Source organism: Limanda limanda, chromosome 17, assembly GCF_963576545.1.
Source record: "Limanda limanda chromosome 17, fLimLim1.1, whole genome shotgun sequence".
Lineage (NCBI taxonomy): Eukaryota > Metazoa > Chordata > Actinopteri > Pleuronectiformes > Pleuronectidae > Limanda > Limanda limanda.
The window spans coordinates 404,826-426,751 of NC_083652.1; the positions used below are offsets into that span (position 1 = coordinate 404,826).

The 21,926-nt window shown below is 39.2% G+C and overlaps 1 protein-coding gene across 3 annotated transcripts in view; it reads right to left on the bottom strand.

Annotated features, from left to right (window-relative positions):
* mettl22 (methyltransferase 22, Kin17 lysine) overlaps positions 1 to 19,487 on the bottom strand; it is a 31,805-nt gene extending 12,318 nt beyond the window's left edge. The window contains exons 1-10 of one of the 3 annotated variants that reach the window (XM_061090285.1): positions 19,445 to 19,487; positions 16,279 to 16,435; positions 15,850 to 16,060; positions 13,460 to 13,602; positions 10,617 to 10,657; positions 10,269 to 10,413; positions 5,004 to 5,075; positions 4,506 to 4,559; positions 3,921 to 4,001; positions 606 to 708 (exon numbers count right to left, since the gene is read on the bottom strand). In XM_061090285.1, coding sequence (XP_060946268.1) covers positions 606 to 708; positions 3,921 to 4,001; positions 4,506 to 4,559; positions 5,004 to 5,075; positions 10,269 to 10,413; positions 10,617 to 10,657; positions 13,460 to 13,602; positions 15,850 to 16,060; positions 16,279 to 16,384 — 956 coding nt within the window. In that variant the 5' untranslated portion in view covers positions 16,385 to 16,435; positions 19,445 to 19,487. Of the gene's footprint in view, positions 1 to 605; positions 709 to 3,920; positions 4,002 to 4,505; positions 4,560 to 5,003; positions 5,076 to 10,268; positions 10,414 to 10,616; positions 10,658 to 13,459; positions 13,603 to 15,849; positions 16,061 to 16,278; positions 16,436 to 19,323 lie in introns of all 3 variants that reach the window. The other 2 variants (XM_061090286.1, XM_061090284.1) reach the window with 2 other exon arrangements.
* Positions 19,488 to 21,926: the final 2,439 nt, after the last annotated feature.

The window sequence follows — 21,926 nt, forward strand, 5'->3', positions numbered from 1 at the left end:
CCTTTCTCTCTCTCTCCACGCAGCCAGTCCTCAGGTGAGACTCATCACCTCGTCAGCTGGAGCTGACTTAAGGAGGCTGTGAATTTCTTTCTCGCTCTCTATTCTTCCATGCAGGTGAACGGGTGAGGAGACCGAGGCTCCGGTTTCCCCCATGCCAGAAGTCCTTTTGAGCTTTTGTTATGTTGGTAGTTGGTTCGGGGGTTCCCGGTAGTCCTGTTTTCGGATAACCTTTTTCTTTCATTTAGGTAGTGGGTTATTTAGGCAGACTTAGTTCGGGGGTGAACACTGACTTCGACGGCCGATGGCTGGCTCAGTGTTCCCCTCTCTTTTGTTTGTTTTGGCCGAGAACCTCCAACCCTTTTGGTTTGTTGCCTTTCTAAATATTTGTTTGTTTCAACCAATAAACATTTGTTATTATTTAGTGGCAACAGTTGTTTCTGATTCGTTTATTTGATGTGTTCCGGGCCTCACGAGCCATTTCTTATAGGTCCGTAACAGCATGCGACACAAAAAAGTGCTTCCTATGGTAAAATTCACACTGTCACAATAACAGTTAAGTGATACTTGTTTTAACATAGTATGAACTGTAAACATTTTGTCCGTACCTCTTCTCTATGGAGATGAAGATTGTGCAGGCGTGAGTAAAGTTGCTGCAGAGTCGATACAGTGTTCGAAAAAAGCCATCTGTCAGGTCATCATCATAGCAAACTGTCGAAATAAATAAAATCTGAATGTCTTTAATATTGCAGCTCTAAAGGCAACACAAATTCATGACATAACAAAAATTCATCACAAAGCAAATTTGATACTTTCATCATGCCACTATCCATGTAGAGAAATGTCTTTTAGCAATGCACTAATCTTTTTTTGTAGATAGTGCGACAATCCTCATGAAGTGTTTTGAAACATTTGTAAGGAGGCATACATTCGTAAAGTGCCTTCAGATTTAAAAATAATTTTTCCAGCTGACGAATCTTCTCTATAATGTAGATCAGGGATGCCAGGGTCCCGGCCCGACTGTACGTCACATCTGGCCCACGGGTGATAAGGGGAGAATATATTTTTTTACTTTATTTCAATTTTATTTTTTTAATTTAATTTTTTTTAAATTTTAGGTTGAATCCGTCAGTTGGTCTGTTGCTGCTGCCCGCCTCAGCTGCAGCAGCGCCGGTAGTGCTGATCGAGATGTCGTTACTAGCTAAGTACACTGTGTTGAATAAGTAGTGAGATGTCCTGAGGGTCAGTGAACAGGTCGGGGTGGGACATGTGACAGTTCTTGACCAATGGCTGTGGGGTTGTGTGGGTGGCTGGTTTGTTGGAAGGTCAGGGGTAAATGGTAAATTGTTTTTTTTGTATTTATATAGCACTTTTCTAGTCTTTTATGACAACTCAAAGTGCTTTACAGTACAGTTTTACTTTCACCCATTCACACACACACATTCATACAGTGCATCTATTCGCAGCACTTTGTTATTCTATGGGGGGCCATACAGGGTTCAGCATCTTCAGCATGCAGATGGGTCAGACTGGGGATCGAACTGCCGACCTTCAGGTTGGAGGACGACCACTTTACCCCTCAGCCAGAGCTTCCCTGGGGTGAATGAGGAAGTAGAGGGAGAAGACAAGTGTTGATGTGAGGAGTGAAGAGACTACGCACGGACATCTGAATGATTTTATGAAAATAGCCACTGCCCAGAAACTGTCCCCCGAAATGGACAAGCTGGTGAAAGTTAAAAGGTGTCTGGCTTTGACAAGTAGCTGAAGTAGACTGTTTATTTAATTAATTTATCGTAATCCAGTGTGATATGGTTGGGAGGGAATAAAAGGGGTTGGGGTTGACTGATAGCAAGGCTAGTGCCATATAGGCATATGGGTGTGTGGAAATATGGGTTTGGGTTGACTGGTGATGACTGGCAAAGTTAATGTGCCTCATCTGTTGTTGAGCCAATTTAATGTTTTTAGAAAGCTCATATTTGGCTATTTTTTCGAAAACCTTCTGGTTTTACTAATTCCTACTGGATATTCAATCACATGGCCTATTGTTGGACTACTTTATTCTGGCGCTTACTTTCTGTGACTCGTTTAGGCCTACTTTTAATTGGCATGTTTTCATGTGCAAGCCTTCAATAAATGTAATAAGAATAATTGACAGTTAACACTTGTGTTATTTATAGGAAATGTGTTTTGTTGGCACCTAGTCTATTTTGTTGCATTTTTAATTTAGATATGTAGTCTACTTGCATGGATAGGAAAAATGTTAAGTTTTTAGAGGGTAACTGTCTCCTGCTTTAGGCTATGTAATTGTAGGCCTCATTGTGAGGCTATTTTGGTGCCAATGCAATTTCTTATTGATCTGTAGGCCTTCACGAATAATTTCAAATAGCCTACCTATCCATGTGTTGAGTCAGTGTTTGGCCTTTTCAGTCTGAAAGTGCCCCCTGAGGTCTTGCTTGAAAAAAATCTGGCCCCCTGTCCAATTTCACCCTGGCATCCCTGATGTAGATGAAATGCCAACATGGTGTGAGGTGGACTAGGGCAGTTGAAAGAGAAGGTCAGGTTATGAGAGCAGTATTACTGTTAGGGGGTTATCACAGAATTGAGGCAGACCAATGTGTGACACTAGAGCAAAATTAGAGTCTTTTCATCCTAGGGGACCGATCATTTTTTTTTGTATGTGATGATGTATGAACAGACTTTTGTTTCTAAAAGGGCAACTGTGGGTTGACTTAGCGTTTACGATTATGCTCAGGGACTTTAAATTTATGGCCACTTGAAGCCTGAAACTTAATGATGCCTCTGAGCATATGGTGCATTGCAGGGGTCTTTGTTTTGTAAACGGAGCAAGGATGTCCCCCACCCTAATGTCTCTAGTCCCAGTACAAACATAGGTTCTCACCACTCTGGTTTATTAGCCCACAAGTTTGTTTGTGGTACAATTGGTAAGCAGGATAATTAAATATTCATAAGGTGCTTTGCATTGACCATTTATGGTTGAATGTGGGCGTGTAGAGGGCTAATGTTGAGGCAGATTCATGTACGCACGTTTCCAAGTGGGCTGTGATTTACAGAGGGAAAATTGCAGGTGTGTGTGCACACGGTTTTATAAACCTGAATCTTATTTTGCATACACCATTTTCGGCTTTTGTCAAATGTAAATTTTTAGTATGAATCCTACACACTGGTATATAAATGAGGCCCCAGGGCAGCAGTGACAGTAGGGAACCAAAGAGTTGTGGCATTTATTTACGATGAAATGTCTAAACTGCCAATGCATTTCATTGCTAGTTTTAAGCTGTTATACTGTTAACTTCTAACTCTCTGCTCCAGTCACCGTCACACATCCACTCTCTCCCTTTCACCCGCCTACTATGCACACGACATACTCACTGAACTATCTACACAACTTAAGTAACAATATTATGCCTCAAATTCAATGCAAATCTAACACAGATATGATGAATCTGTGTAATTTGACTGTTCACCTGCTATGCTGCCTCTTAAAGGCATAGTTGACCAAAAAAATAAATTCACTCATTATCTACTCATCAGTATGCCGATATGCAGTATACAGTGGTTTTAGCCTAAATGTTTGCTGTGATCTATGCGCGAACGCATCAGAAAGATAAGACTGTAGGAATACATTTCTAATGCACAAGAAGGGTTTCCTCACTGTGTATGAGTAGAATACAAAGTTTCAGATGCACCCCCCCCCCCCCCCCAACACATTCCAAGTTAACAGACTTTCAAAGGCACATCCTGCCAGTCTGTTGTATAGAAAGAAAGAAGGACCACCTCAGGCCTCAATTAATCAAAGTGCCATTGTACAGTTGCCATGGTTATTTTTTATTTCAATAAAGCATGGTGCTGTATACCTAGAGGAGTGTTCTTTGATACATTTGTAATTCATCTCAATAACCTACCATCAGCAGCAACAATGAAGCTAGTGTTGTCGTACAAATCGGCAACTTCCTCTTCTGTCCAGTTAAATTCCTCATCAGCATCTAGAAAAATTAAACAAATGGAAACAAATATCCCTGTCAGACCTGATATTAACATCCATCCTTAGTGATCCAATCAAATGTGGACAGCACTAAGTACAGCTGTGAACACACCCCAATGTGTACTCAATGCATCTTGAAATCTAAACCCCAAGGACACAGAGTGGTCAATCACAAATGAGCCTCAACTGTCAATCATGATATTTCACCTCATTTAAACTATTAAATAACTCATTAAAACCACCCAGCCACCGGGGGGCTACTGAAATGCTTTGGCTTTTTGGTGAGCAGTCATATCATCCATGCTTACATACAGCATGTGGTGGGAAAACGCAAATTCCTCCTGGGCCACATTCAAAGGTATGCCGACCTAGCTGATGTACTTTGACATTTGACAGTTTGCATAAGGGGTTTGCAATTCAAAACTACATTTTAGATTAATGTAAAATCTAAAATGTAATTCTTGGTTTTATGCCATAGCAGGTCTTGGACATGTTGGTGTGTTACCTGTACAAAGGGAATGCTGGAGCCAATCCAACTGCCTCACTCTCACTTCCCCACCTAATGATAAAAAATCTTTATTAAGCTTGCTTGTTGTGTTTTTCTCAGTAATATTGTATGGTGAATCGTATTGTGATTTGGCGATATATAATAACATTTTATTTTATTTGTCTCGCAGTTCAATCAAACCTGATTGTTAACGTATTCATATTTCTTTATTTCAAGTACACAGACATATGACCTAAATTATTAAGATTTTTGTTCATTTCTATTTCCTAAATAAATAGGAATACATTTTGTCACTTGAGGGAGCAATGTTAACTTCCCCACACATTAACATTAAGTAAAACGAAAAGGATGAGCTTTAAGATAATACTGAAGTACTGCTTACACACAACAGGCCAAATTAATATGTGTACAGTGCCTTTGGTATCAGTCGGTACAGGAAGTAACTGAGAAGGAAATGAGGGAAAAGGTGAACGTAATCTGACAACATTCTCTCACCTGCAGGCTCAGTCATGTGTCTATTTAATGTCACATTTCTCTTACACATGCTTAGAAGGTCTTCTCCCACATCTGTAAAACAAATAAAGCTCTTTCAACAAAAAAAATACATTGACATCTGTGTCTTTGTTTTATCATATACATTATACTGAAATGTGCTGAAAGGGCATAGATGCACACTTGACTGGTGGGTGCACCGAAGTCACACAAGCTGCAATTTAGCTCCTAGTGCAGGGGTCTTCAACGTTTTTCAGGCCAAGGACCCCCAAACAGTAGGAGAGATGGAGCAGGGATCCCCTACTATATATAATGTATAAAATTGTGTTTTATATTAAACTGGGCATAGTGCCATGTATAAACATAACTACCCTGATATTGTGCATTCAATACTAAGCTATTCAAATATTACACAGGTTCATATATTCATGTTTTTAATTTAAAAATGTGCAAGGTACAGGGTGGCCATGCCACTGCCATTTATAAACATACAGTGGGTACGGAAAGTATTCAGACCCCTTTAATTGTTTCACTCTGTTTCATTGCAGCCATTTGCTAAAATCAAAAAAGTTCATTTTATTTCTCATCAATGTACACTCAGCACCCCATCTTTACAGAAAAAAACTGAAATGTAGAAATTTTTGCAAATTTATTAAAAAAGAAAAACTGAATATCACATGGTCATAAGTATTCAGACCCTTTGCTCAGTATTGAGTAGAAGCACCCTTTTGAGCTTGTACAGCCATGAGTCTTCTTGGGAATGATGCAACAAGTTTTTCACACCCGGATTTGGGGATCCTCTGCCATTCTTCACGACCATTTTCAGGCCTCTCCAGAGATGCTCAATTGGGTTTAGGTCAGGGCTCTGGTTGGAAGGTGAACCTTCGGCCCAGTCTGAGGTCCAGAGCAGTCTGGAAGAGGTTTTCTTCCAGGATATCTCTGTACTTGGCCGCATTCATCTTTCCTTCAATTACAACCAGTCGTCCTGTCCCTGCAGCTGAAAAACACCCCCATAGCATGATGCTGCCACCACCATGTTTCACTGTTGGGATTGTATTGGGAAGGTGATGAGCAGTGCCTGGTTTTCTCCACACATACCGCTGAGAATTAACACCAACAAGTTCAATCTTGGTCTCATCAGACCAGAGAATCTTATTTCTCATAGTCTGGGAGTCCTTCATGTGTTTTTTGGCAAACTCTGTGCGGGCGTTCATATGTCTTGCACTGAGGAGAGGCTTCCGTCGGGCCGCTCTGCCATAAAGCCCCGACTGGTGGAGGGCTGCAGTGACATTTGACTTGTGGAACTTTCTCCCATCTCCGTACTGCATCTCTGGAGCTCAGCCACAGTGATCTTTGGGTTCTTCTTTACCTCTCTCACCAAGGCTCTTCTCCCACGATTGCTCAATTTGGCTGGACGGCCAGGTCTAGGAAGACTTCTGGTGGTCCCAAACTTCTTCCATTTAAGGATTATGGAGGCCACTGTGCTCTTACGCCGGGTTTACACCGGGCGCTTAAGCGTCGCGTAAGCGCAGCGCCATGCCTTAAATAACAGCTGACTCCCATCCACTCCCATGTTAATCCTTTGTGCCGGTCCCACCAGAGGCTGAAGTGCAGCGCTGCGCCAAGGCTGCCGAGCGCAGTGCAGCGATCGTTTCGGCGTCGAGTCTATTTTTTGCGCTTGACGCGAGCGTATCGCTGCAGGAAACTCACTGAAAAATGATTTTAAACGATATTGATGACATATTTTATATGATATAAATGATCAAATATGCATCCCATAGTTTGTACTCCCCTTCTGTTGTCCTGGAGTTTTCAATTTTACCAATTTTACCGATCACATTATTAAATGTCCCCCTCTGCCCCCACTACAGCCACACAAGCAGTCATAAAGATAAAAAGAGAGAGGGGGGGTGTGTGTCTACGTACTCTCCCCATAGGCTTGAGTGGAGAATACGTAATTTACCCTCGACACCCGACATTGAACGGAGCAAACAGTGGAGAAGTTCTTGAAGATGGATGACATTAAATTAATAATTGAAGTGGAAAAGTACAGTGAGCTGTATGATCCTCGGCACATGTTGTATAAAGACAAAATGCTGGGACGCCGTTGCAGTTAATGACAAATATCAGCTGTATGTGTGATCACGGAGAGGAATCGCAGGATGACCGCCGCGGAGTTAAGGGAGGTGTCCGGTGTGATCAGCCAAGCGCCGGCGCGCTAGGGATTCGCGTAAGCGCCCGGTGTAAACCCGGCGTTAGGAACCTTGAGTGCTGCAGAAATTCTTTTGTAACCTTGGCTAGATCTGTGCCTTGCCACAATTCTGTCTCTGAGCTCCTTGGGCAGTTCCTTCGACCTCAGTGGCGTTTCTACACTAGGGGCAGGTGGGGCACTGCCCCAACAGATGCCGCTGTTGTGCAGAAAGCTAAATACTGCATATCTGAACTTTGTAGCAAAAATATATTTTATTTTATTTTATATGCAAAGTAGCGTGAATGTGTGTGTGAATAGACTTGACTCACAAGCATTATAGTCTTGTTTTGAAGTAATTTGATTCGTATGTGTTTCTGTCTGTGTGCTCGCTATGTCAAACGCTTTTCTCTCACCGTCCGTGTCTGCTCTGGGCTTTGTGAAACGCTTCCCTCTTGCCGTACTTCTCTGCTGTGGGCACAACAGGGCAAGTATCAGACCTGTGCCATGGAAGTACCAATCAGCGTGAACCACACAGGCCACACTTTACATTGGAAAGTGGTGATTATTCAGATGGGCGTACGATGTCTCCCAGCAAGCTACTCGACTCCAGCGTCAGCATCAGCCGGAAACAGGCTGAGGCTCTGGTTCGGCATCACCTGAGCTAACAGGCTACCTCGTCAGAGGACACCACCCGAGTTTGTGGAGAGGTTCACTCACATCGGATGAGTACGTTTTGAAGTTCTGCTTGTTCTCCTGGTAGAGAGGCTAAAGACATGTGAGCTCCCGTTTCTGAGGTTTGTCAAGTTTAGTATTGTATTTATCTGTAAGTAGTGATTCAAAGGGACGTTTACCTGGTGGTTAGCTTAGCTCGGCGGCTAGCCCGCAGGCACGCTACATGATCCGGTCCACCAAGCAGGGAGAAGCGTTAGTTTATGAGGATGAGTGTGTTTGGAGAAAAAGCTATGCAATACTAATAATGTGGAAGAACTCCATACAGTACATGCATTGTCTTGGTAGTGCACAGTTTAATCCAAAACCATATTCAAAATCAGTAGTTGAATATCCACAGAAAATAAAGATACAAACTTTGTTCATAAGTAACACTTCCTCTACAATAATGCCATACTTTTATGTTTCCTATCATTTTATTAGGTACGGACGAGCCTGAAGGACACAGCTGTGCTGACCGTGTTCTGTCTCTTATGGCAAAGAAGAAAAATAAAACACTGGGTTCTTTTCTAAAGTGTATCAAATCAGAAAGCACAAGATAAACATTGTTCTAATAAGTTATCATTTGAATATATAATTTATAATGAATATAGAAATTAACTCTATTATCCACAACACTTAGCAATGACTCTAAACAGTTGCAGGCCGTCTTTATTTAGGGAGGAAAACACAAAGTGTTGTGCAGACGAAGCTGGTGCATGTCGTCCTCATGTTGATAATAATAATTTAATAAATTATGCAAGTTATTTGAGCTATGTGTCTGTCTAATCTTTTTACTTTGTTGCAATCATTTTACTTTAATGCTGTATTATAGGCAACATCTTTGTGTCGGGCTGAGCGCTAAAGCATGTGAAATGTTGCTCCCTGCTGGCACTCAAATGCAGCCCATAGTATATCTTACTGGTCTATATAGGCCTACTGCTTATAATAATCAGCTACCTCTATTTTTGTGACGGTGACATGACGTCATACAAAATTGCCCCACAAGAAATTTCAGGCTAAAATCGCCACTGTTCGACCTCATGATTCTCATTTGCTCTGACATGCACTGTGAGCTGTAAGGTCTTATATGGACAGGTGTGTGCCTTTCCTAATCAAGTCCAATCAGTTTAATTAAACACAGCTGGACTCCAATGAAGGAGTAGAACCATCTCAAGGAGGATCAGAAGAAATGGACAGCATGTGAGTTAAATATGAGTGTCGCAGCAAAAGGTCTGAATACTTATGACCATGTGATATTTCAGTTTTTCTTTTTTAATAAATTTGCAAACATTTCTAAATTTCAGTTTTTTTCTGTCAAGATGGGGTGCTGAGTAAACATTAATGGGAAATAAAATGAACTTTTTTGATATTTGCAAATTGCTGCAATGAAACAAAGAGTGAAATATTTAAAGGGGTCTGAATACTTTCAGTACCCACTGTACATCTTGCATACAACACTGAGCTATTAAAGTAATTCACAGATTCATGTTTTTATTATAAACAAACATATAGAAGACACATTGAATCCTCAAGCTATCTGTGGATGGCACACATACTCCCACATTAGTGACATGTCGGACCATGATGGGTAGCACACAACTTATCTAATCTTGGATGGATTGAGGTTGTCAGGCAGAGGGTCAAATCAGCCTCACAATATGTTGGATGCATGTTAATGTGTATTGAAAGACATTTAAATTTGTGAAAAAAAATTTAAAAAATTGTCTAATCAACCAAAGATTTCGCGGACCCCCTGTTGAAGACCTCTGTCCTAGTGAATCAATCAATTTTGATTTTTTTTTACAAAAAACTGCCTATCACAGTGACCTCTTGGTTTCTACTGGCCCAGTGACCTCTTGGTTTCTAATAGTTAGCACTTCCTACTTGGTGAGCGCACCTTAAAATAGAGAATTGAAGACTAAATAAATCAACAAAAAATGTTCTTGAGTGAATAGCCATACACTGCTTCACCTTGGCATCACCGATTATGTAGAAAAATAAAAATGTTGAAGTACAACCGGAGCTAATCATGAAGGCAGATGCTATAATCCACCACTGACTACCCTTGTGAAGCTCTGAACAGCTGAAATTTAAAAGCAGATTTCTGTGAATGAACATGATGACAATATTGATCTTGGGATCAGTATGATATGTGATAAAATAATCTTTTATTAAATGCTGTTGAAGCTGAATTGAAACTAGGCAAAGCTATAAGTTGACCTGACCTTATGATATTTCCATGCAATTCAGTTCTGTTCACAGAATTATCAGTTGTTTAATTTAAGTTTAAGATATTCAAACACTAAGATATTCAATAGTTGATGAGCGAGAATTTGAATCTGAATTTCTGTTTGACGGCATCATACCTGTGCAGTACACTGTTTTAGCTGTGGTTGCCATGACAACACTGGTTAACCCTGTTCCCGCTCCAAGCTCTAGGACTGTGGCTCCTCTAAACATGACCGGCTTAGACAGGATGAAGTCAGCGAAAAGGAATGCCCCTCGCCAAACCTGATGAGATAAACATTATATCATCAGGTACTCTCTCCTTATCATCATTGACTACTTACGCTACTACTTAATTAATGACACCACCAAAAGTATTGTTCTATCATTTACTGGCATAGGGGCATATGGATGTTATGTGGTCAAATATTTAAAACTGTTAGGAGCAACAGACAAAAAACAGGAAGAGTGGAGTAATTTGTACTGACCTGCTTGCCAACATCTTCCAGGGGTGTTGCCATAGTGTGCTCTGTGAAAAGGTTGGATTCATACATTGGATGGTTTGGGTTACCGAATCACTGATTATTTACTACATAGTGCACGATATCCGATTCAAGGCATTTTATATGGACTGGATATCAAATGGCCAATATTAAAACAGCAAAATGACACCCCCCCCCATCTACTTTAAGATCATGGTGGGATATCCAAACCAGGTGATAAAGCCAAAGGTGGGGACAGACTGAGTTGTAAAAAACTGTCATCAATTTACTGCACACAGCAAACCAATTGAGCTTCCGGATGAAGAGAAGACGTTGCTGTGCTATTTTACAGAGTACTTCTGTAGTTTCACTGAATTTTAGTTTGTTATTGTTATTATTATTAGGGCCCGAGCACCTACAGTGGGAGGCCCTGTTGTATTTTGAAGGATTTGTATTTCCCTTTTGGACTTTGGTCAAACATGCTCAAATTCATACCAAAGTTTGCAGGATATTCAAACCCCAAAAAGTAATTGCATTCTGGAGTAATGTGAAATGGGCGTGGCAAAATGGCTCAACAGCGCCATATTAGGAAAAGCCCCTCTGTTAGCTTATATCAATCTTCACAAAAATCGTAGCCCAGGTGTATAATGACCAGACAGCAAAAAAAGGTGGTGCAAATGGAAAAGCGCAACAGGAAGCCCGCCATTTTGGATTAAGTGGCCATTTTGGCCTTTTTCTACATTTTTACTTTGACGTACTTGTCCCAGGGCTTTAATCAGATCAACTTCAACTTCTGTGAATGTCATCTCAACAAGATGGAGATATAAACTACCTTCGTATATTTTATTTCATCACAAGGTGTGACTGTGGTGTGGCATAGACTTTTTATTACAAGCAATCAAAACATGAGGTTCAGTATCTCGGAAATTTTTGGTCCAAACAAGTCCAAACTAGACATGTAAGACATAAGTCCCGGCCTGATGACATCTACTCAGAAATCATGACTTAAAATCACAGCGCCAACTGCTGGCTACAGGAAGTGACATGTTTTATACTTTGATGAACTGCTCCTGGCTGCTTTACAATATACAGCTCAAACGAGCTCAGTCAAGTCATTAGATTGTCAGAATTGTGACATTTCCTCAAACCGTGTAAACATTGAGGTGCGGCGAACATTCATCCTTCGCCAACGGAGACGATGTTGTCATAACTCCACTGTGCATTGTCCTATCCCCGCCAAACTTCTGTCTCATGATCAGAGACCAAGCCTGAACAGCTCTTTCTCAATATTTCCTCAGTGTCATAGTGCCACCTACTGATTCCCTTTGAGACGAATTGTGATTTGTGAATATGGGCTATACAAATAAAATTTGATCGTTTTATTGAAGTTTTAGAGGAAAATGCAGCACTATATATGGCCTCAAGAAGTGCACTTTATATAAATATTATAAACTCCTAAAGGTAAAGCGCAGCAGAGGCAACATCCTTATTGGGAGATTTCTGCCTCTGGGCATGGACAGGTTTGCATCAGCAAGGGGAAAATTAATTCCAACATTTTATTGAAACCAGGTAATTTGTAAGGGCTGTCAAACGTTTTCGAGCCACTCTAGAATCGGTGTGTAGAATCTAACAACACAGAGGTGGAGGCTCTAGATACATCTGATCTCAGAACAGCATTCTGTCCAGTAAAGAATCAGATGTTGCCTGTTTGCATTCATCTAATAATAACTCAGGAGTGGGCACAGCAGGTTATTGTCTAAGGAAGCTAGTTTGACTTTCAAGCTGAAGCTACTCACCCTTTGTAGCATTTTCGTGGGCGTTACCAAAATATCTCACTAATAAAATCGAGGGTGGGTCGGGCAGAGGGGAGAGCAGCATGTTTTGGACTTTTGTAAACGTGTAGCGAGGGAAAAACCAGGAATCAGACAGGTGACTGATTAACAGAGCTGCAGTCAAGTGTGCTTGGCAGGCTGCCCTTGAATCAGCTTTCACCCTTCTGAGATCAATTATGATATTGCACAAGTTATTGTATAACTGTGCAGAAGTGTGTGCAAACTGTAATCAGGACTCTATATTGTGAGCATTTTATTCGCATTTGGAACTAAGAGGAACCACCACTCTGTAGGTCCATCATACAACCACAAGTCAACTGTGTCTTCAGCTCCAACAGAAAGACATTTTCTTTCTATTAATTTTTGATTTACTTACTATTATTTTCTCAACAATCTGTTCTCACATCCAAAATTGACTGATAAAGAGATTTACTGTTCTTTTCATTAAGAAAATATAGAGCATTCGAACGGCAGTCTCATCTGACTGCCGAAATCTTCTCACTTCTAACAATAATCATGCTTCACTTTCCCAGTTTCCAATCATTGACATCTCAGCACTAGATAAAACATTTCCTAACAGAGATTTTATCTATTTTATTCTTTGAATCAATAACAGTTCACAATTTCTGGCAAATTTTTCACGTTTACAGAACTTGTTGTAAATTACTTTTTTTATATTTAAGAGAATAAAGAGGGTTATTTAAACTAAAATAATGAATCATAATGATGTCTTTAATAGTTTTTAGATGGGCTTTAGAACTTACCAGACATAGCACACATTCAAGTTTTAAAGGATCCTAGTGGTTTTACATTTGAGCGCTGCCTTTGACACGATCAACACACCTTATTCTCTCATCCACTGAAAAAAAAACTGGGTCTTTAGGGTCCATTAAATCCACCACGCTGTTACCTTCCTAACACAACAGAACCTTTTCTGTAATCATAGTGAATTCCTGTGTAACAGTCACACAGGTGACTGATAAAATTAGAAAAACAGAATGAAATCTAGGTTCTCACCAATCCTTATGATGTCTTTGAAGTACTTATCAGCTTTATCATCAGTATTTTCCTCTTCTTGTTCGAGTAGAGGGTTAGATTGTTGGAGAATGATGGGGCAGACCAAGTCTCGGGCTGTACCCTCTACAGGGTATTTCCTCGGTCTGGGGAATGATAGGAATAATATGAAATGGAAGCAGCAACACCATCAACCAAAATTATACTTGACATTTCTATAGACCTAACCACTATCCCATACAACACATCATTCTTTAACAACATATAACACCTTCACAGGTCTGTGATTGCTTAAAGGGACACCACCATTCTTTTATCTTAGGTAACCTCTCATTGTAACCTGTATAACAGCCATTTTGGTGCATCTAATGTAAAGATGTTGTTGTAGCAATAATCTGAAAAATGTTATTCAGATTTTTTAAAGATGATGAAAGAGATGTATTCAAGATAAATATTCAATCTGATCTTGAAGAAACAAAAGTATTTTATTTACAATAACTGCAAATGCAGAATGTATAATTAATTATGGTTTTATGAATACATAGAGTATGAATTGGGCTGCGATTGTCAGAGACATTTAGTAAAAGGCAGAGCTTTTACATATAGAACAAGTAAGTGTTAAATACTTTTATGCCTGTATTTCTCTTTCACACATAATGTTACCACATCGATGCAAATGATGTTACCTCAACACATACTTTGCTCCAATACATGAAAAGACTTTTTTTCAAAGTTATATTCATTCTTAAATATGCACTGCTAAGATGGGACACAGACTGGCATACTGAATCCAACAAAGAAAGAATTTCATTACAAAGAAAGGAGACCATGTTGTAAGTCCAAGAATGACCTTGTTGTGACCCATATGCCATCACCGACTCTATGTGAATATACCAGGGCAGTCCAGCCACACCCAAAATGAAAAGTTACAGAAAATCCTCCAGCCTATTACTTAAGCTAAAACAACAAGCCTTCTGACTTTCTAGTTCCAACAGCTTAAATATTTTGTTGCAAGGCCAGTAGCAATGTTTTGTGCAGACTAACAAGTGATGGGTCACTGTGCAATATACCCCACAAGTATGTAGCTGGACATGAAACTACATTGATGTTCTAAATTTCTAAGTTTATCTCTGACTTTATCCCACAGGGCCGTAACGCATCGACAGTTTCATAAAGAGTGCATGCGGGTGCCCAGCTCACCACAGCCAGTCCAGCATAGGCCTGATAGGGTTGGATCTAGAAGGTGTCTAGAGTTTAAAGTGTTTGTGTGCTATGCAATATTTCAGTTATGTTACTCTAAATCTGGACATGATACCAACTCCTCCAGATTCTGTCCCACTCAAGTGGGGTAAGTGAGATACCCAAATCTTGCTCCCATCCTCTCAGTGTCAGTGTCTGAATGTTGCTATTGGAGTTGTTTTTAGGCTGTTATGGCTGTTCATAGCAACCTATACATGTAATTTTGTGATATTTGCAAATAATTGAAAGGGTGATTCATTCAACTGTCCCCAGATGGTTAAGTTATGCCCACACATCTCTTCTACCCTTACACTTAGCACGAGAGCCCCACAGGACTGTGCCCCCTTTCTATATGCCCACGACTGTTTCCACCCACTCTACCAATATAATCAATCACAATGATACCACGTAAGGCAGTGGTATGGGTTCTATATAAGCTTATAAGTCAAACCTGTTATTCCTCATCAAATGTATAGTCAGGATTCTGCACTGGATTAACTAACTAAAATACTGACTATCCTCATATAATCTCAGACAACACAAAAACAAACATCTGAAAAAGAGTTATAGTTACATTTGTACTTCTCGATGTTGTAATTTGCATAAATACGCTCAGCATGAACTTTATTAGAAATACCCCATTCATACTGGGTAAATCCTCCATTTACTCTGAAACAACCTCAGATCTTCATCTCATTGGTTCCGTATACTACTAACTTTTCTCTTAGACTCTGCTTTTGTTGACGTAACTGCATCACATAATTTCTGCAGATTTATCAGATGCACATTCATTCAACCACATCCCAATGGTTCTTCTGGATTGGCTGACAGGAGTGGAAACTGACATGGTCCCTGACTAATGTAAACCATCCACCTCAAGGTTGGATGTGTTGTGCATTCTGAGATATCGGTCATCAGAATTACCGTAGCCTTTCTGTCAGCTCAAACCAGACTGACCACTCTCCTCTGACTCATGAACAAGGTGTTCCTGTCCACAGAACTGCTGCTAACTGGATCCTGTTATACGTAGAGACTGCCATTTTCACAGAAAACTAATTTGATTTGAACCTTAACTAAAGCTCCTGGCATGTATTTGTGATGATGCCAGGATGATTTTAAGCTAATTGCATTAAGAGCAAACATTTTTTCCATACCTATGTGTAATGTGAAGGTCTCCATCCTCATCTAAGCACAGTTCCACATTTCCTTCCCCACCTTCCTCTCCAACCTTTTCTTGGGTGGCATTTGTGTCTTTTTCCAAGTCTTCCCTTGGGTCATCACATTTTTCCTGCTCTAAACTTTTACCTGGGTCATTGTTGTCAAGCCCCTCATCATTCAACAAGATCTTGAAGTTGGAGATGAAGACTGGGTAGATGAATACAATACAGTTAGAAAGTTCAGCTAAGCACTAGGATGATGCTGACATTTTTAGTGCTCAATCTATAGGTTATTTCCCTAACTAATTAATTGTTTAATCTTAACAACATCCTGGACATATGGTTAGAATCAAATGTATTACTTATATATCACAAATGCATAATACAACGTAGCACAAGTTCGAAACCTGAATATGTTATACAAACCAGGTTGGCCAACATGGTTGAGGCGTGTCATAAGGTGGCTTGCATTAGGCAGGAGCATGTGAACATCTGACAGCACAGTATCATGATGAAAAGTGATCTGGTCCATAGCTGATCATTCGTGGACACAATAGAAGAGCATTTATCTGCTTCCTGGTACCTAGGAAGACAGGGCAAGCAAAGGTTAAAGTTCACTGATTTTTGAGAAATCTGATAAAAGAGGATCCAATATTGAAAAAATAAAACCTTAAACTCAGACAAATTAAACTATATGGATGTATCCACCATCCAAGTAACTGAGCTATGCTTTGATACAACCTTCCAAAATGTGCTTTTGGCCTTGCCCTCTCTTACCAAAAACACAAATTAATTTTCACTCACATTATCCTAGTATAACAAAAATAAATTATCACAAAGGCTGACAGAGCCCTCGGGAAAATTACTTTCATTAAGTATACATTTTTATAGCATAACATTTTTCTTTTTGGACGTATAATATAATTTTAACTATATTTTTAACAGCTATCAAAATATGATAAGATTGTTAAGATGTTAAGACAGATTATATTTTAATATACGACGAAAAATTAATAATTTTTCTTTATTAAATATTACACTGATATATTATCAAAATATTAATCTGACGGAGGTGACATAGACCTGACGGAGATGACCCTCTCAAATACTTTGAATACATTGATTACAGCTTTAAAACAAACAGGCCGACCAATGAATAGGTTGTTGATAAACATTTAATTTTTACTTCTTTTTGCCTCAGCGTTTTAAATGTCAAACCAAATTGCCTCAAGTATTTTTCCTTTACCTCTGTTCTCTTTAGGTCCAATACTTTATTTGCTTTATTTTTCCTTCTACAACTCTTTGTCTCCATCTCTGTCTCGCCTGTCTTGCTTTGTTGATACACTCTGTTCCTCTCTCTACGTTCCTTCAGTGACAGATGGCATAGACAGGTAATTTGTTCACAAAACAAATGGAGTTCATTCATTATATTTAGGAAAGAATTATTGAACAATATTCTTAAATTTATTGCACATTATAGATTGAACCCTTCTCTGTGGACATGCTGTTTTAGATGTAGTGGGAATAATGATTTAACTTAATTGAAGGGGATAATATAAGACATATTATCAATTCCTCATAACTACAATTGAAAATATTCTAATTTTTAAACTTACAGTTTCAACTGCTGGACGTGTTTTGTCTCAAGAGTCATAGCAGCCTCATTTATAACAAATTTCATAAATAATACCACCAACAATTTTATCTTTATGCTTGCTTCTTCCTTGTCAAGGCCTGATAACTATATTACCCCTATTGCAACTAACAAACAGTTTGTTTGGAGTTTGTTATGCTAATTGCCCCTAGTGTATACTTGACATTATATACTGGACCCTATAACCTACAATAGAGATTAGGAGGGGGCTACAGACGTCTGTACAATCACTTATTTTAATTCCACACACCAAGATACTGTGACCCCACTAACATTGTCTTAAATAACACCACTTGAGGCAGTTAATCAAATGTTGCACTTCTCCCTATGAAGCCACTAAAGGCCTAAAATACCTTTTTTACACATGTGCAGTAATAATACCCAACCCATGGAAAATGGTCTGCTCTAGAGTAAGAAGCGGAAGAGATAGGTTATGTGTAGTGTAGGGCTGTCACTAATTCTTAAAAAAATGTGTAATCAAAGCAACATAGTGCATATGGTATATATTCAAATTCACTGTGTTGTTAGTTTTCTTGTTCTCCAGCCTTGGGTTGGTTGTAATGAGAAGACTCTTTCTATTATTGCAATGGATATTATGTGGGGCAAGAATGAAAGGATGAGTGACTGCAAAAACAATCTGCTCGATGATTGGTTTCCATGTATTGAATGTAATTACATGTTAGTTGCGATGGACATGCCATTCAATGAAACCATTCAGTGGCTACATTGTGACCAAAATGATTTTAGCCAAAAAAGAGCAAAGATTTCTGCCTTTACAACACTGCCAGTATTTGATATTTTGTATTTCAAAACATCAAAATGCCTCCGAAATTGTATTTGATGTATATGTTTGAAAGATGATGATTTAGCCTGCACATTATTGTTAAAGCACTATTCAATTTATGACACTTTTCTTGATAAAGCTATAACTTCTAGTTACTGGTGGTGTAATCTGTCTGGTGGAGCATTCTGCCTTAACAGACCCCATGCAGTTGTTAATTCTCTACTAAAATACTGGAAATTACAATCAAGAAGAGAGTTCATCAATGTCCACAGCAAGACTTTCCTCTGTAAGATAAGAGATAAGAGTAAGTAACAATCAAGCTAAGTAAATGTTGAAGGGTTTGTATTTATACAGTGCTTTTCTAGTCTTGATGACCACTACTTTATAGTATACTTTGCCATTCCCCCATTCACACAGTGCATCTATAAGCAGCACTTTTTTGTTCTTTAAGGGGCAATTTGGGGTTCAGTATCTTGCCCAAGGACACTTCAGTATGCAGATGGGAAGACTGGGGATCAAACTTCTTGATTGTGTTTATGTGACATGGTGGGTAAATCAGAAATATTTGTAGAATAATGCGTCTCCGTGTGAAATGATCATGCCATATCTGAAACCTCCTTTAGTCAGAGGGCCTTAGATAAAGAGAACCTGCCAATGAGCAAGTTAGATTCATGGATAATGTTTCCATAGTAACCGACTCAGTCTGAGCCAACTAACTCTGAGTTTTCTCTCAACCTTTCTTCTGAAACAGGTCCCCGGGCACCTGAACTTAATTATTTGTCTTTTAGTGTCTTTGTTATTTCCTTATCTTTACTGATCTGTGATTTGTATTTAGTTGCCAATTTGATATTATTTTGGCAACAATTTGATCGGACAATATATCTTCTGTTTAAAAAGAAATTAGTGTGGAACACAATCAAACCCGAATAGTGCATCGCTGGACAATAACGATACAACGGCATTCATAACGCGCTTCAACACTGGACCTAAAATGTTATGGTTGTAGGTTGATAGTAAAAAGATGCGACGTTACCTGGAAAGCTACGAGAGAGTTCACCCTCCGACCTCGTTTCAGACCAGCTTAGACCCACTCAACTCATCGGCAGCCTTTTTATAAATATCCTACGTGACAGTGATATGTGCACGAAGCTCACCTCCTGCCGCCAGCTGTCTCCATGCATCTATTGCTGTCACTGGTCACGCACAATAGTGCACTCCCAAAGACATCCGGGCTGCAACAGTTAAGATGTAACTTCTGTTCCACCCTGCAACCAGATCTTCTCCTTTGGGGTTTAACGGCAACTTGCATCCTCAGCGCTGCATCACTGCCATCTTCTGGAGTCAGTTAACTCCTACACTGTCTGATTAGTCTTGTCAGATTTTTGTCATCAGTCCTGTTCTCTAAAGAAAGTTGCCCCAGATTTTGCATTGAATTGATATGTCTGCCTCATATCTTCTGACCCCAGTGCCGCTGCCACTCTTAATTATTAATTATTATTTATCAATTATTTAAGTATTAATTTCCTTCCAATGCAATGGGCCTTCCCTTTGATTTTGAAAGTTTCATTGAGATGAGAGAGATACCCCTAAGAATCGAAATGATTCAACCACCTATCGAGAATTTCCATACAACTTGAAAGCATTTCCTCTAATCCTTTCCCAGTGAAGAATACTACTTTAGTCTATTCAACTGTTAACATAATAGTGACTCAGCGGTGCAAGGGAGAAATGTATTCTTACTACTCTCGGTATTTCGATTTTTCTGAGACAAATCCTTTTGTTTGCCTTCTCCATCCTTTTGACAAGTTTTCTTGTCCTTTAATGATTTTTATGACCTTTTTTAGTGCGATTTTATTTCCCTCAATCTCCTCGTTCCTTGACCCACCGCCTGCTGCCAGATCTCGAACTTCCACTTACTTTTCCTTTATCCTGCAAATGTGCTACTCATAAAAATGTAATAAATTATACTTGTGTTCTGTAAAGTTCTGTACACATTCTATGATAAAAATTTACAAACTGTATTTTAAAATGTATTCCTAATATGGAAATCATATGCTTTTTGTAATTATATAGTGGGAACACTAGAACATTTAGTCATACCTTTCAGTGTAAACATGTGACAGGGTTTTGGACTGATTTTCAGTTCGATCTTAAAACTAAACTCTATTTAGCAATTCCAACTTTGGAGCTGTGTTTCTCAGGTGGGATCGCATCCTCTGAGACATGGAGTGAAGCTGGGGCACCGAAGCCAATCAATGGAGAGGGTGCTGTTGGCAGTTGGAGAACAGGTGGACACGGTCACATTTCATATGCCTCATGCATGTATAAAGCTGTGGTTGTATATCTGAAGGAAGAGGGGTTTCTCACTCAGCTCATAGAGAGGTCTGTCCCTCAATGATGACTTGATTTATCTTTCCACCGCTGGTGATGCCTTTGACCCAGATCGTTGTGTCTTTCATTGTTTTGAACTCTACAACAAGTTTGGAAGTTTCTTTCTGTGTTAAACATGAGTAGGGATTTTAAAGGTTGGCTCTGGACAGGGGGAGGCTGGAGTGTCTTTGCCCAGTGTTGACGTTGATAGTGGCTAAGTGTCTAAGAATAATTCAGCATTTGTATAGTTTTTTGTATTTCGAAATATTTGTACTTAGCTTTTTCAACATATTCAAGTATTTCCATCAACAGAAAAAAATAGGCCAAACTCAATACAAAAATAAGCTGACATACATATACATATTATCACAAACTACAGACACACACGAACAAGACCAGACTTTCTGGTTCAGGGACTGTATGGTGTATATGTTGTTAACCTTGCATTAACCCCATGTTACAATTAGAGTACAAATTCAAGTATTTGATCAAATAATCTACACTGAAACTTATTAATTTAGAAACTGGCTTAATTAATATTGGCTGACAATATTTCTAATGCACCTTTGTTAAGCTCCCTTTTTGGTAAGCAGTCTTTATCCATCTATTACTGACTGATGACACCTGTGATAGTCGTTTGCAAAAATGTATCAAAGAGGTCATATGGTCATATGAGTAGAATTAAAAAGTACAAAAATACATAATGTTACTCTCGACAAAATTACCCTAATAAGCCAGTTACTTTGCTTAATTGTACAGACCCCAAGAGCAGAGAAGCCCTCAATGGGGCAGTAGTTGTCCTATGGCCCAGTTTGACTCCCTTTTTCTATAAACCGTATTGTATGTATTAGTTAGTAAATAGTCATCAGTTGTTGGATGGTTTGGTAAATTAGCGAATTATTAAAATACCACACAAACATATTGTTTTGTCCTGTTCAAATCTCATATCAAAACATTTGTTTGAATCATTTTCCCAACTTAATATCATCTTAACCCTCTCTACTGTGATTTTAACCTTTGGTCTTACTCTAGTTATTCCTGTGTGCACAATAAAATAAAATTCATTGTTATTATTTATGTTGGAACATAAATCCTGTCATCACAATATCTTGCAACTCAAATTTATATTTAGCCTCTCCAGTGCATCAGGATTTTATAGTAATTAGGGTGTAGCCATTTCATGTCATATTGTGCAATTTCTTCCATCACCACATGGGCATTTGGCGGGTACAGTGTAGCCCATGTGAAGTTGTTGCTACATATTTT